The sequence below is a fragment of the Mastacembelus armatus genome, chromosome 5, assembly GCF_900324485.2.
Source record: "Mastacembelus armatus chromosome 5, fMasArm1.2, whole genome shotgun sequence".
Classification (NCBI taxonomy): Eukaryota; Metazoa; Chordata; class Actinopteri; order Synbranchiformes; family Mastacembelidae; genus Mastacembelus; species Mastacembelus armatus.
In genome coordinates, this window is record NC_046637.1 from 14,705,671 (window position 1) to 14,723,116 (window position 17,446).

The 17,446-nt window shown below is 39.4% G+C and overlaps 1 protein-coding gene across 1 annotated transcript; it reads right to left on the reverse strand.

The window, feature by feature from the left end:
- Positions 1-3,026: 3,026 nt before the first annotated feature.
- Positions 3,027-10,706, reverse strand: slc2a10 (solute carrier family 2 member 10; the record flags this gene model as incomplete). The annotated part of the gene is made up of 6 exons (XM_026306445.2): positions 3,027-4,867; positions 5,551-5,686; positions 6,039-6,161; positions 7,861-9,111; positions 9,647-9,690; positions 10,696-10,706. Coding segments are annotated over 6 exons (1,662 nt in total), but the record flags the coding sequence as incomplete, so codon positions are not given.
- Between the last annotated feature and the right edge of the window lie 6,740 nt (positions 10,707-17,446).

The window sequence follows — 17,446 nt, forward strand, 5'->3', positions numbered from 1 at the left end:
AGGCCTTTATGTCAGTTAGACAGGCTTGAAGTCTGGTTAACTGGTTTGTGTTAACAGGTTTAATAGATAGATACAACTGAGTGTCATCTGCATAGCAGTGGTAATTAATAGAGTGCTTCCTAATGACATATCCTAAAGGAAGCATGTACAGGGTGAACAGAATCGGTCCTAGCACAGAGCCTTGTGGAACTCCATAACTAACTTTTGTTCGTGTGGAAGGTTCATCATGGACATGAACAAACTGGAATCTGTCCGATAAATAGGATTGGAACCATTTTAACGCTGTTCCTCTGATACCAGTCACATGCTCCAGTCTCTGTAATAAGATGTTGTGTCGAATGCAGCACTAAGGTCTAGGAGGACAAGTGTAGAAACTAGTCCATTATCTGAGCTAGCTGCTTAGCAACAGCTTTTTCTAGGATTTTAGAAATAAATGGCAGGTTGGATATTGGTCTATAATTAGCCAAGACTCCTGGATCAAGACCAGGCTTTTTGAGTAAGGGTTTGATTACTGCAGTCTTAAAGGCCTGTGGTACATAGCCTGATACTAGAGATAAATTTACCAAGTCTAATAAAGATGAGTTCATTAATGGCAGGGTGCCTTTAAGCAGTCTAGTCGGGATGGGGTCTAAGAGACACGTTGATGATTTCGATGAAGCAACTACTGATGTAAATTCAGAGAGATCTATGGGAGAGAAGCAGTCTAAACATAACTGAGGTCCTACAGATGATTCAGGAGCTACTGTAGTAGAATATTCATTCATTGCAGGTATAGGAAGCATCTGCTGAATTTTATCTCCAATAGTTGTGATTTTATTCGTAAAGAAACTCATAAATTCATCACTGCTGAGAGCTAAGGGAACACTGGGCTCAACAGAGCTGTGACTTTTTGTCAGCCTGGCTACAGTGCTGAAAAGAAACCTGGGATTGTTCTTATTTTCCTCTATCAGTGATGAATAGTATGCAGTTCTGGCTTTACGGAGAGCTTTTTTATATGTTAGTAGACTGTTTTTCCAGGCTAGAAAAATTTCCTCTAAGTTTGTGGAACGCCACTTCCTTTCCAGCCTTCGTGATGCCTGCTTTAAGGTACGAATATGTAAATTATACCATGGAGCTTGTCTTCTCTGATTCACTAACTTCTTTTTCAGAGGGGCTACAGAATCAAGCGTTTCACGCAGTGAGGTTACAGCGCTGTCAACAACATGATCAATTTGGTAGGGAGTGGGATTGAAGCAGCTGCCCTCCACTATGTTTATACTTGGCATAGATGTAAATAAAGATGGAATCATTTTCTTAAATTTATTAACAGCGTTGTCGGATAAACATCTGCTGTAGTGGAATTTTCTTCCAAACGCTGCATGATCCATCATTTTAAATTCAAAAGTCATTAAAGAATGATCTGACAAAACAGGATTTGGGGGAAAAACTATTAGATGTTCAATTTCGATGCCATAGGTCAGAACAAGATCAAGGGTGTGACTGAAACAGTGGGTGGGTTTATTAACATTTTGAATGAAACCAATTGAATCTAATATAGAATTAAATGCAATGCTGAGGCTGTTATTTTCAGCATCTAAATGAATGTTAAAATCTCCCACTATAATGACTTTATCTGATCTAAGCACTAAATCAGACAGGAAGTCAGGGAATTCAGTTAAAAACTCTGAGTAAGGGACAGGTGGACGGTACACAATGACAAGTAGAACTGGTTTTTGTGTTTTCCAGTTTGGATGCAAGAGACTAGGAGTGAGCCTCTCAAATGAGTTATAACTGTTCTGAGGATGAAAGTTTAATAATAAGTTTGAGTGGAAGATCGCAGCTACTCCTCCACCTCGACCTGTGCTTCAAGGAACATGACAGTTTTCATGACTGAGGGGGGGTGATTCATTCAGACTGTCATTCATCCTGCTGTAGCCAGGTTTCAGTAAGACAGAGTAAGTCAATTTGGTGATCAGTTATCACATCATTTACTAACAGAGATTTAGACGAAAGAGACCGGATATTTATTAATCCACATCTGACTGTTCTGTTTTTCTGTTCAATAAGAGGAGTGGTCTTAATTTTTATTAGATTTTTCTGAATAACTCTTCTTGTGTTAAATTCTCATTTATTTGATTTATATGTTCGAGGGGCAGACACAGTCTCTATGTGGTTTGAGGGGGGCGGCGGCTCTAAGGAAACTGCAGAGAGGCGTTTTAGACTGAGTCTCTGCATCCCGGTCCCCACCCTGGATTGTCAGGCTTTATGTTGGCTAATAAACTCGGCCAAATTTCTAGAGATGAGAGCTGCACCATTCAAAGTGGGATGGATGCCATCTCTCGCTACCAGACCGGGTTTTCCCCAGAAAGTGGCCCAATTGTCTATGAAGCCCACATCGTTTGCTGGACACCACCTAGACAGCCAGCGACGGAACGACGACATGCGGGTAAACATGTCATCGCCCGGTTCTGCTGGAGGTTTTTTCTTCCGTTAAAGGGAGTTTTTCCTCTCCACTGTCGCCAAGTGCTTGCTCATAAGGGAATTGTTGGGTTTTTAGTTTCAGTTTTTGTAAAGTGCCTTGAGATGATTTTTATTGTGATTTGGCGCTATACAAATAAAATTGAATTGAATTGAATTGGTATTCTCACAGTGTTGCCAACATCGTATTTAAATGTTACCTTGGAATATTTCTGATCGCATCTCGTACAGTAAACACCAACTTTTCATTGTCCTTATTCACTGTAGCAGGAGCCATCTTTATATATCTGTAATATAAATTATTATAAGCACTGACAAGGTTGTGGATTTAATCAATATATTTACATGAATTCATAGATGTTAAATACCTCCACATTTGGGTTTTTAACATCCTGTTGAATCGCTCCACTGTTCTCGCTTTAGTTTCGTTTAGTGTTGAGATATGAGCGATTTTATACTCATTCATTAGCTGCTGAAACTGCTTATTGTAAAACTCACTGCCTGCATCGGTTTGTAGTTTCAGAGGCACGAGCCCCTCGCACAGAATATCCTTAAACACTTTTAGTTCAAAGGGGTACTAAACTACTTTTTAGTATTAAGGGAAATTCAGTTGAAACCCTCTTTTTGTTGTTCCCTCCCAGAAACAACTGGGAAAATAGAAAATCTGAACTAAGACAGTAGTCAACATGAATTTATTTCAGTTAAACTGCTCAAAAATTGAGGGAACACTTAATTTACATGGTATTACAAGGCAGTTAAACCTCAGGGATACCAATCACACGCACAAGTCACGGTGAATCAGTTTCATCTGTTTTGGTGCAAATAAAGTGACAACAGGTACAATGGAGAAGATGTGGTGCCCAAGGAAAAATGTTCTCCCCTTACCCTTGCCTAATTCTTCTCAGGTTTTGTGTTTTGATAGTGTCCTTACAGCTACAGGTAGCATGAGGCAGAACCTGCAGCTCAGGTTACAGCTGGTCGCATGATTCTGACCAAACTGTCAGAAATACTCTATGACATATGACATTCTCTCATATGACGTGCTCATGGCCCAGCGTCATGCACATTGACAGGCATTCATCAGAGAACATCAGAATTGACCGGTTCTCTGTTCTTCTCACACATGACAAGTATGAAAGAGTCTGGAGACACTGTGGTGAAAGTGCTGCCTGTAACATCATCGAACATGGTTTGGTGGTGGGTCAGTGGTGGTCTGGGAAGGCATGTCATAGTTCCTGGATGAAAATGCATTGATGCCACTGACTGGTCCTCATGTTCCCCTGACCAATTGAACACCTATGGGACATTATGTTTCAATGTACCACTACAGACTGTCCAGGAGCTCACTCATGTCCTGATCCACATCTGGGAGGAGACTCTCAGGACACAATTCTCCAACTCATCAGAGCATGCCCAGTTGCTGAGAGTGCATACAGGCACACAGGGTCAACACACTTGAGTTACATTATGAGTTGATGTGAGGAAACTGATGCAGCTTTGATAAGCCTGAAATTGAAAATTTTCACTTTTATTTTGCATGAATTTGAATACAGCCATGTATGGCTGATGATTTTGGTTTTCATTGGTCCTTATGTCATTGTACTTTCGTAAAGACTTCTAATCTGTGTAGCCTTAATGAACAAATAATTAATTCATCAAGATCCAATGTGTGATTCAAGTGTTCCCTTTTTTGAGCAATGTATATTCAATGTCTGGTCAAATTGAATTTCAGATGAAACCATGTTGTCTTTCATATTCATCAAGTTATTTCTAATTTATAAACTTGTTTCTAAGCGTTTTGAAAAAAAAAAAAAAAGGCAACTTAAGCCTGATACATACTGCACAACAAACAAGAAATTTGTTCGTTTTCTCGTGATGGCTGGTTGTGGCAACTGGGCATGCGCGAGAACTTTGTTCTTGTTCTTGCCAGGACATTTCCTACTCCACAAGAAACTCAACTGCCGCACTTCTGGGAGGTCCCTCCAACTGCAGCTTACGTCACGCGCCCTAAGCATTGTGGGAATTTGACAGAAACTACAATACAGTGGATATCAGATATTGCCATTTTTTATGACAGATGCTCTGCTGTCACGTATTCTCCTGCTAACATCTTAATTTCAATCATGAATACGCACATACACAATACATAACATGATAAACTGTATTTAATAAATATGTCTCCAGTTAAGAGAGCTGTAAAGCCATAGCTCTATTTGCCCATCAGAAATCTATTGCAGATCTTTCAGAAAGTGTACATAGTGTGTAGCATACCAGAACACTTACTTATTGAATTCAATAAAGATATCAACATAATCACCCTGAGGTGCCTACATGACAATATACTCTCTGATACTGTGGTGAAGTGTTTCTCCATCTGATGCCCACACAGCACTTCTCCTTGTGGTAGAACCTGACAAACAAGGCCAAAGACACACATCAATGCCTCTGTATGACATCACACATGTTCAGGGCAGAGTAAGGGTATCTTCACATTATTGTGGAAAAACAGCATTCATGCATTCTTCACCATTGTTAGGTATGTAGTGCTTCTGTCGTGTGTAAAACGTTATGGTAAAAGTTTATAGAAGTTTTTCAGCCTTTTTGAAGAATGCATTTTCAAATTTCACACTGGATTTCCAATTGCAAAATGAACTGCAAATTGAATAAAGAGACCAAAAAACTTAAACAAAAAGTTGAATTCTCATTGACTTGTGTATTTGGGTAATTCCTAAGCATAAGACCAAATTACTTTTTGTGGTGGCATGGGAGTGCCATGGGAGTTATGGTTAGATGGCTTAAAGCGGTTACATCAGGTGCATGTCAGTGTGCATTTGGGTGTGTGATTGTTGCAGCTCAGACTAATCAAGCAATCAGTATCCTATTTAGGTGAAGCAAAGCCAAAAAGAACTCTCTTCCCCTGGGCACCTGCACCTGTGTGAGTAGAAGCGTTGACAATAGTGTACCCACACAGAACACAGCAAAAGACCTTCGTTTTACTACTGTGACTATCCCTGTAGGCTAAATGACTTAGAGATAGCAGTTAAAAAGAGTAAATCTCTTTGCTTAATTAGACACATATAGTGCAGCTCCCACCTGTTTAAACAGAGCTCTTTATCAATCTCCTCCAGGGTCTTTCCTTTGGTCTCTGGTAGCATGAAGTAAAAGAAAATTCCAGCTACCACAGCAGTCATCCCGTACAAAAAAAACATCCCCGACAGACCAACCATGCCTGTTGAATAGAAGCACAGTTCATATTCTGCTATCATTTGATATGTACCCAACTTGAGTTTTTAATTACAGTAAAACATGCTAGCAGTATCAAAATCATTTAGATCATTCTTGTATGTCTTGTTTTCTCTACATTGTATTTTAAATGTTTCTCTGCTGCATGTTCATTCGCAGTAAGAATTCATTCAAATGGTCTTTGAAAATTTGGACTTACTATAGATTTCTTTCAGTTTGGTGGGTATTATTGCTCTCTGCTTTACTGGCACAAGAAGCCTGGGTTAATTTTACTGAATAAGCCTGCACTTTTCACAGTCACTCCAACAGTGACAGTGAAAAGGTGTCTGGGAACTCACCAACAACATTCAAGAAAGTGAATGTGACCAACAGGTTGGCAGCCCAGTTGAAGCAGTTGGTGAATGCAAATGCCCTTCCTCTGACAGTAGCTGGAAATATCTCACTCAGAAGAAGCCAGGTCACTGGTCAAAGACAAAAAAGAGCTTCATTTTTATGGAGCCAGAACAGTAACAGTTAAACTAAAAATAACATTTGACACTGAAAACAAAATTTGAACTTAAAACAAAACAATGGTAATAAAAGCATGTGTGATGGGGGAAAAAGTGCTGAAGATAGATTATTGTCTTAGGAAGAAGTGCAACAAAAAAAGAAAAAAACTGCAATCTTTGCAGTTTTTATTGATTCCATCTTTTTTTCAATGTCATTTTTTTTGTGTCAGATTTCTATTACTGTTTTGGCATAGAGGCCAGGGCTCCGGTGAAGGCTAAGAGACATGGTTACTATGTGTCCTGCATTTAATTTGCATATTACATGGAAAAAGAAACAACATAGATTATGCCTTGCTTGTAGACATCCTCAATTACTATTTTTACTACTAAGAATATTGTGAATATCTTTAATTCCCTTTCTGATTATTGAGAATACAAAAACTAGGAGAAATGTCATTACACGTATTTAAAATATATCTAAATTATATAATATCTAATTACAGACAGTAGTGCAGCTCCATTAAATGTTAAAATGGTTTTCCATAGATGACTGCCTAACATGACCGTAGGAAAGCTAGAATTAAGCTGAAGCTCAAGTACGAGTGTCTCCTATCCATTTTTTCCACACAGAATTTGGCTTGTATGAAATTAGCTTTTAACTAACCCAGAGCATTAAATTATCTCTGGTGAGGCTGCTGCATATTTTGTTAGCACATTTTTGAGACCTTGTGCAGTAGCAGCAGTCACACTGGTCTCTGAACTGAAGCAAAAACTGTTAGCTTATGTTACCATTAAAAACAGGTTAGCTAACTAGCTACCTAACGTTAGTATTAAGATATATACTAACTTTAGCACTTGCTGCAGCAGACCTCTGCCAAATGTCATTAAGTCAGCCTAGTTACTGAAAAACTAACTTCAAACCACCACAAATCTGTGTGGAAAAACACACACTACAAGACAGAAACAGACATACCTGTGGTTTAGGAGCTACACCTGAGCTCAAGGAAGCAATTTGCCAGAGGTCTACGGTCATTGCGGGACAAATAAAGGTTTTCTTATTCTTATTCTTATTCTTATGAGAGAGCCATCGGACTGGAGGTATGAAGCCAGACATCCTCTCCTTGCTGTGGAGTTTGCTGCTTGAATATGCAGTAATCACTTTAGCCCCAGCCCCAGACCAATCCCCTCCAAGCCAAAACAGTGACAGAAATTTGAAAAAAATATAATAAAATTAAAAAAGTGGACATCAACAAAACCTATGAAGATTGTCAGTATCAATACCTTTTTCAATGCAAAGTTTAATTTACAGTTCTGATTTTGTTGTCAGTGCCAAGTGTTATTTTCCAGTGCCAAAGTGTATTTTCCAGTGGCAAAGTTCAACTTTCACTGTTCTGGTTCGATACATTTTCCAGCTCTTCTGGGTTAGGCTGGATGTCAGATAATGGTATTTAAAAAAAACAAAAAAATAATTAAAAAAAAACAAAAAAACAAAAACAAAGCTACACTATGCACCATTCCATGCTAGCAGCTACAGAATGCTTATTGGGTTAGGCAAATAGTATAGTTGTATATAAATCTTGCCTCTATGAGTAAACCTTTAAATAGACAGTTCCGACAAAAAGATGTTAAAGCTTGTTAAACTCCCCGATCAATTATGAGTAAATATACAAACTTGGTCCAAATCCAACAGAGTATGCACTGACAACTGCCATCATACAGATAAGAATGATACAGTTCACAACTGTGCGAGAAATGCTTGAAGACAACTCAGGAGCAGCTTCCAGTAGTTTTTGTCCTTGATCAAACGCATTATCATCTTGCATACTGTTTTTGCAAAATATGTGGCTCTCATTAAGAGGTCTGTCAAAAACTGGTTGATCTGTTATATTGATGATGAGGTCTTCAGAATTACAGGCCTTCTTATCATTCACCAGTGAATGTTTACTGAGAAGTCCAGTGGTTAATAGACACAGTGCCATAACAGAGCATCCACCAATGAGCAGAGGCCTTCTGCCGACCCTGTCTGAAAACACCATGGAGGTCAATGTAGCTACAACTTTGACCAACCCCAAGCCTACAGATGCTAGCACTGCAGAAGCATTACTCTGAAAGCCCAGTGAATGGAAGATGGTGGAGGCATAGAAGAGAATGTTTGGTTGGCCAGTGAACTGCTGAAAAAGCACCAGTCCAAGCCCAATGATGGTCCGTGCCCTCATGTTGTCTTTACACTGGAATAGGTATATGCTGTCATACTGAGCCTTCTTATTGTCCTTGCTACAGCTAATTTTTGAGTTGTCTGCTTCTTGGGTTTCGATGAGGTTCACGAGGTCCCTTTCATCCTGACAGCAATCGTGGCTTAAAAATTCCTTAGTGCTGGATGGAAGTAACCAGATAGAAGCTAGTTGGAGCAAAGTTGGTACTACCGCTAATCCAAACATCAATTTCCACCCTCCACCAGAGTCAGACAAGATGTAGTTGATGGCATAAGCTGCCAGGATACCCAAAGTGATCCCAGCTTCATACAGTGTTACCAGGAAGCCCCTGCTATTGGGGGTAACGATCTCAGACACCAAGATGCAGCAGGACATGGAAGATATACACATGGCAAAACCCACTGTAATCCTGCCAACGACTAGTGCAGGGTAGGAGCTGATGAGCAGGACCAGGCTGCCGGTAAGGATCAGGACATTGCTCAAGAGGATGGAATTCCTGCGGCCATGGTGGTCGATCAAGCAGCCGCCCACAATGGAGGCCAGAAGAGCTCCAATCAACAAAGAGCTAACCAGGGCCTCCTGTTGGACACATGAAAGTCTGAACTCTGCCCTCAACAGCAACAAAGCACCTGAGATGATGCCCAGCTCATAGCCGAAGACTAGACCACCCAGAGTGGACGCGACACCAGCCAACAGAAGGATGGAGCAACCTAGGAGTAAGGAAATACTGGTTAAAAAAATGAAGACACTTCTGAATACACTGTATCCAATCTCTGAATGTTTTTACACTTGTGTGCAGTTTTTATTTGTTAGTTTCTGTATGAATTACACGTCACTTAGACTGATCTGCAGCTGTTGACCACATTCACTCATTAGTCTTTGATGTTAAAGGTTAAAGATGCATTGACAGAAATGCAAATGAAAGCTGCTGACCCTCAGTGCAGAGTAAATATTTTTAATGTCTAACAGGCCAAATTAAGCTTAGTGATTTCACTATTTCATATATAAAACCTTTCTTTTCACATTTTATTTTATAATTGCAACATTTTAGAGGCTCTTGCACTAAACGTCAGATATCAGCAGCATTGCCACAAAAATAGGATTATCTGCATTTATTTTAAACAGGTCACAATCGTCAACCTTACAATCAATTGTAATGCATTTCACATGTTGCTTACCTCACCACAGAACAGTTTACAGAGTAACAGTTTTTACAAAGCAGCTTTAAAATGCATAATAACTTACCCATTGCTTCTGTCCTGTTATGTGCACAATCAGGCTGTGCAGGTCTGTTTTACTTTCATAGAAGACATGCTCTGTGAAATATAAGCAAAGCATCAAAAATACAACATATATACAATCTTCAGTTCCTGTGGCTCTTGGTCTGGCATCAAAAGTGTCATGCTCATAGAAAAGGTGACAGAGCCCATAAGAACCCTGCTCAAGTCCCGTTGCCAAGACAACCTTTTTGATGGCTGCCGTGATTTCATTAGGGAGTCCACTTGAGATGGGCTCAGCAAAACGCACACGTTGTGTGGCTAGCAGTTATCTTGTTTAGTTTTATATTAACACTACACAATACATCACCTGATAACAGAAGAGTGGGCAATTTGACATGTGCTTCTGAAATAACTTTCACTTTCTTATTGTAAACAAATCTTATGAAAAAACAAAAAGAAACATATCACCAGCCTGATCCTCTACCAGAGATTATAAATTATACATTAGGCTATTATATTACAGCTCACTTTTGATATTTACAGCTCAAAACAATATATAGACAAACACATGAAACCTCTTATTGTCGTAATGAATCATGTGAAGCACATGGTTTCATAGTTCATAACTGTCTGAAGTACAATTTTACCAAACCTTACATCCTTGCTCAGCCATCTCTATTTCTAGTTTTACAAGTGATTTTTAAAATGAAACTGAGAACATTAGGAGCTCTAATGGGCCCTAGCAGCTAGGGAAGGTGAGAGAGACAGATTTTAAAAACATGTCAGGGATAGTACTCACAAACATTCGATTCAATTAAATTTATTGTTCTAGCGCCAAATCACAATACAATCATCTCTTTACAAAAATCAAACAAACAAACAAACAGAAACCCAACAGTCTCAGACCAACTCTGAGCAAGGAAGGAATTACAACATGGTCTTTTTATAAATACTATTGTAAGTAATTAATGTCTCTGTTGAATATATTATAAATGAAAACACGGTTCGATTTGCAAAGAAGCTAATTCAGCAGGTTTTTTTTTTTTTAACCATACTGGCAATTTTAGTACTTACTGATTTTGATGTCAACAGGAGAAAATGCTCAGCTTTCATCAGTTGATCTTATTGCTGGCCTGTCTTAAGTCGTGGAACAATGGAAGCAGCAAAGGAACCAGAAAACCCAATTGGACAGAGGCACAAAGTTTTAACAATAGGTGAATTAGTTAATGAGCATAAAAGTTTAAAGAGGAAAATTTGGCTCCAGTGGTACAACACCAGCCAACAGGCAAGTGTGGGAGAACATCACTTTCATTTCTGTTGATATGGCATTACTGCCATATGTCTAATGCATTTGACTATAACCATTATTCCTGCAGTCTATCCTGTAATTCAGCCTTGGAAAAATATTTCTTCTGCCTTTGTCTGTCTGACATGTTATCCTCTGTTTAAATACTCTTAATATTTTATCACCTTATGAACTCTCTTAAGGTTGATGACTTTAGTCTTAATTGTAAGTGACAATTCTTAAAAAAACAATGATTTTAAGATTTTTTTTTAGAATTTCATTACTAGGAGGAATTCTTTGGACTAAGAAACTTTGTCAATACAGCCCCAGGTATCATGACTTTTAATCCTTAGGAGTTAAACTCCAAAAGTGCTGGATCTTACATGTCCAATAAAACAACTCACCATCATCTGTGTCTGAACCTCAGAGCCTGAATTTGGAAAGGTGCTACAGAACTGAAGTGTATTATTATATGTATCCTTCTGTCACTGGCACATTAATACACAATGATTAAATCATTACTTGCATGAGTAATTTATGTGGATACCAGTAAAAAAGGTCTATAAGTATGACATAAGTAACAGGTTAGAAGAATGGAAACTTCTCACTGCCATATTCATGTCCATATATATAAAAATTTAAAGCATCCCAATTCTCAACTAAATTACACATGCTTTGTTGCAGGTCTGCAGTAAATAACTATTTTCATTAGCATTTCATTTTAATCACTTTCTCTATAAATTTTCAAAAGAAAAAATTGTAATTTCCCAGAGCCCAAGATGGCTTCTTCAAACGTCTTGTAAATCCGGACCCACACTGTATAATTTAAAATTCGTTTTTACACGATAACTGACTTCAATTACACTATACACCCCCTTCACTGACCCCCAAACCATCGTGCTATAAGGATGCTGTAACACCACTTCTCTATGCCAAATGCAATTTTCCAGGCATTTGGCAAATTTCCGACAGCACCCTTGCGACACGAAAAATGTCCGAAACAAGGGTTTAATCAGTTTTCAACGAACAACTGGAACAACTGCAAAATGAAGCGTAGGTATAATGTGACCATGTACTTAGTTGCATTCCACCACTGACTGAGAAGTTTTTTGCTTGACCACTGGCAGTACCTTACTGTTCGACTGGTTACAGTTCCAGCTGGACCCGTACAGACCCGTACAAATGATCTATCAAGCCACAGTTTGTGCGCAGACAGGAACTGGAGCTGTTTGTATCAGTGTTTGTGGTCTGACAGGACTTTAATCCGCTGTGAACCTCTTTGTGTCGGGCAATAAGAGCTTCGAGAAAGATAAATCGACTCACCCAGAGCAGCAGAGTGGATTATAGAAAGATGCCCCAGGAAAACTGGTTGTACTTCGAGACGTTTGAGCTACGTGGCAGCCGTATCAAATTACAAGAGGAGATGGGTCTTGACGTTTTGACGCCAGCTGCTTCCCAAGGAGAAAAAGTCCCAGAGAGTCTGAACACACCGCCCCGGTGGGACGCGAGGAGAGAGCCTCTAACTGTAGTCATATGGCAAGCTAGACATATAATTCAGATTTTCCTGTCACACAATCAATCAAGATTTCATAACCGGTGCCGTTTTACGTTGCTTTCTGGCACACAGAACGCTGTAAAAAAGCGAGAGGGGGTTGTAGCCAAAAATGTGGTCTGTTCTGTCGATGGCACGAACCATTTCAGGAGCCGAGTCTAGGGGCGCTGTTCTGTGGCCTGTGTGGCACGGACCACTGGCCTGTGTGGCAGCAGTGTGTCCTGTCTGGTCCGGGCCTGTCAAGTATCTGGTCTCTCTCAGCTCCGTGCCACGATGTCTGTGGTTTATGGCATATATATAAATGCATGTCATTGTATTAAAATCACAATACGATGTCACACTAAGCAGTATTTTGTGGACAGTCCCAAATAAAATACAAGTCTATATGTTTGGAAAATCTTTGTTTTTTTTAAAAAAAACTTACGGTCGCATTGTATGGGAACCACAAGGACAGAGAATGTCCTATCTGACAATATGTAGCTCTTTAGCTCACTGAACTAAGTAAATACCTTAAATCCAAAAGATGCATGGATCAAGCCTTACATTAGCATACATTTTTATTCACAAACATGTCAGAAGTTTTTGTAGAGATGCATTTTATTATTATGTAAGTTTAACTTAAATTATCACTAGATACATTAGGGGTGCTGTTCCACGGTCTGAGTGGCACAGACCATTGGCACGGACCACTGGCCTGTAGTGTGGCCTGTCTGGTCTATGCGTGCAGTCTGAGTGGCACGGATCACAATATTAGTTATATTACACAGTATTTTCACATGCTTTCCCCCTTTTGCTTCATTCATTCAATAAACTCAACCTTTGGTGCACAGGTACAGGAAGTACATGCAGAAACTGTAGAGGGCCGTGTTCACTCTGTGAGCTGTGTTATACAGGAAGGTGTGTGTCAGCATGGAAGCTGGTCTAGACAGTGACAGTAGCTCTATGTTCTTTCTACTTTAATATTATATTTACAGTGGGTATGGAAAGTATTTAGACCTCTTTAAATTTTTCACTCTTTGTGTCATTGCAGCCATTTGCCAAAATCAAAAAAGTTCATTTTATTTCTCATTAATGTACACTCAGCACCCCATCTTGACAGAAAAAAACAGAAATGTAGAAATTTTTGCAAATTTATTAAAAAAGAAAAACTGAAATATGGTCTGAGAGACGAAAGTTTTTCCTGTTGTTGGACAAACTGTATAATACAATTATATAATTATTATGATTAGAGAATTAGTGAACACACAAAGTCATTTATAGTTTATATGTAAAATTTCCATCCATCCATTTTCTATATCTGCTTATTCTTTAACCAGGGTCACAGGGATCTGCTGGAGCCTATCCCAGCTCTCTTTTGGGTGGAAGGCAGGGGTACACCCTGGACAGGTCACCAGTCCATCACAGGGCCACATGTACACACACAGAGACAAACAACCACACACACTCACACTCACTCCTATGGGTAATTTAGACTCACCAATTAACCTAACATGCATGTTTTTGGACTGTGGGAGGAAACCGGAGTACCCGGAGTAAACCCACGCAAGCATGGGGAGAACATGCAAACTCCACACAGAAAGGCCAGGTTGCAAACCCAGGATCTTCTTGCTATGAGGCAACAGTGCTAACCACTCATCCACCATGCTGCCATATAACATTTCATATTGTAAAAATTATGAGTAAATAGTATTACATTATCCATATTTTAGATGTAATGCTGAAGTGTGCCAGTTTACAATAAGGTTAAAACTAGGAGTCTGCTGTTTGAGATACATCTCAGAACGAGTGAAGACAAACATGACCCCCTGCCTTTCATAGTTTTAACTTATAAAAATGAAAAAAAAGTCAATCCAGGGAGTAAATGAGTTTGAAACAAAAGCAGATCTCTACCTGCAAAATGGAAAGTAGCAGAAGTAATTCTAACATACTGTATTACCTTGTGTTCTTCTTGTATTTTCAATAGTGCCATTGAGAACCCCTTTGTGTGCTTTTGTTGCTTGGTTTGTTCCAATGATTCCTCCAGTACTTCAGCATCTGTACTCCCCCCAGGAGCAGATGTCATCAGCTCTGAAGACAAAGATATATACATTATCATCTACTATGTCACACATTCTATTGATAACTAATCATAACTACAACTATAATTACCTGTACTTGTGAGTACCAGCCATCCATCAGAGCTCAGTCCAAACATATCCTGAGTTTGCTTCTGAATGCTGAATGTGAACTTCTGATTTATACCTTCATTGTGAAGGTGAAATATTAACCTCAATGAATACACAAAGTGGGTAACCTTCATTTGGCAAAAGAAGTAGTGATCATAGGAAAGCTCCCTGTTCTTCTGTTCAGCTTCAGATGAATTTATCAACCTGCACAGCTCTGAGACAAGTTTTAGGCTCTGCAGTGTTTCCTCCCGTCTAGACTGGTTCTTTTGATGGAAAACATCATACAGGGAATAGTGCTCTGTGGACCCTGGATGTGACCTCAGAAATCCGTCTATTGATTCATGCAACTCAGGCTTTGAGGCAGAGTTGTTCTTTCTGGTCAAGAGATTTTTTACCCAAGGCAGCTGTACTTGTAGGGTTTTGTGCTTAGCTGCATTTAGGTTCTCATCAGAGGCCTCACATAGTCACCCATCGTGAGGCTGGAAAAACTTTTGCTCTGTCCTGTTGTTTGCATGCCAGGCCAACTGAACAGCAATATGTCATATGTATACAGTTGGAGGACATGCAAAACCTAAAAGACCATAAGCATGGTCTCTTGCACTCTCTTGCCACAACAGTGGTGAACAGTAATATGTTATACCATGAGTGCAGCCCATGTGCAGTACGCCACCTGGAGGGACATAAAACATATATAAGTTTTCCATAATTTAAAAAAAAGATTAACACATGCAATTGCATGAGCTATTCTAAATATAAATCACAGTTTGATCATGTGCATCTACTGCTATACCTCCTGCTCTTTGAAGCTTGGGATAAATATCATTGTAGAGCAGCATTTCTTGAAGTTGATTTATCTTATCACTCTCTGACCCTTTGTCGAGAACCCAAGATCAGTACATGCTTTCAAGAGCTCTTTCTTGCTTGGCTGTAGTGTGAAAAGGAAAGGAAATATTCAAATAGGCAAGTTAGATATTAACACACTGTCTGAATTATAATGGGTAAATATTAGTTACTGGATGTAACTCCAGTTCTATGAGCATGTGCGTAACCCTTTACCCACAGGCCCAGCTGTTACATAGGCCTGAATGATGTGCCAGGACCAGTCTGCAATTGGTGAGGTGAGTACTTTGATTTTTCTCAGAAGTACTGGTATTGGCCAGAGAGAGGTAACCAGTAGCAAAGCCGAAAAAGGGGTAGCCCATACAAAATAGAAACATGGTTACTTTGTAGTAAACTTAGAAAAATATCTTCTTTGATTCAATTAGAAGGAGGAGTTCATCTTCATTAAATGATAGAAGGTTGTGGCCATCTGTTTCCTTGACAAACTTGGAGGAAGTCCATTCAGGATCTCAGTTTTTGGTAGAACATTACCAGTCCTTGTGGCAGGTCCATGGTGCAAAACTGCCATGGTCCATTTCCTCAGAATATGGGTTTTTGACTCTTAAGTCTTACAAAGGAATAAAAAGGTTGCAATTATAATTTTCAAATACCTTCTTTGGAGATCCTGAGCCACAGTGTGAATGATCGATATAAAAAACAACCTTCACAGATGCCACTTGCAATCAGCTCTTTTTCCAGTCGCTGCCACTTTGCTTTTATGTCAATGGACAAGTTTTTTTGCTTCACATCCTGGCTCTTGGGTCTCCATAGAGCACTGACTAATTATTGTACATGAATTAACTTTATGTACATTTTTTGTTTTAACTCATCTGGAAACAAATGAAGTATCTGGGTCTACTGTATTGAACTGTAGTTGTGACTGCACTTTGGAAACTTCAAGATACACATTTAAGGTTAGAAAAAAATTAAAATGTGACATGCCAGGCAAGTCAAATGACAACTTCCAGTTGCATATGCAATTAAGGCTGCTGGGTGGTGACCACTTCTGTAACAACTGAAGGAGGACACGAACACAAAGTTTATTTTTCCTGGAAATAACCAGGGTTCAAAAACAAAGTGGATAACGAATGGAGGGTGGATAACCGAAACACAACAAACAGTTGCAATCTGTCTGCGAAGTACATACAGTATACAATGCTTCGGCACCAACAAAGGGAAGCAGGGAAGTTTTTATAGGGGAAAAACAAAAGGTGATTGAAAACAGGTCAAATCAATGAAAAAACAGGCTGTCTAAAAACAGAAAAAACAGGAAGTCCTCACAAAGTAAGAGTCCTGGCAGGAAGTCCCAAAGGGCAATCATGACAGTTTCAAATTGATGTTCTCCATCGTCAAGGTCGTCATCCAAATCTGGAGATAAGGGATTGTTCATATCATGTCTCAGTTAACGTTGCTTTTCCTGATAATGCCAGCACATAGCCAAATAGATGTGCGTACACATTTGTTTCTGTGTTTCTTTGCAGCGACATATCCACGTCAGTTATTCTGTCAAAGGTAAGCCGAACTCTTTCAAATAGGCACCAACTTGAAACTTCTCCACTATACACAGAAAAGTAAATTTTCTGTTTAGAGAAGCCATGCTCTTCAAAAAAATGGGAGACAGCAATAGACTGGTTGTCTAAAATCCTTCTTCTCACATACAAATCCCTTCATGATCAAGCTCCTTCATACCTTAAAGACCTCATAGTACCATATTATCCCAATAGACCACTTCACTCTCAGAGTGCAGGTCTACTTGTTGTTCCCAGAGTTTTCAAAAGCAGAATGGGAGGCAGAGCCTTTAGCTATCAAGCTCCTCTCCTGTGGAATGAGCTCCCAGTCTGGGTTCAGGAGGCAGACACTCTCTGTACTTTTAAGGCTAGACTTAAAACCTTCCTCTTTGACAAAGTGTATAGTTAGGGCTGGCTTCAGGTAACCCTGAACCAT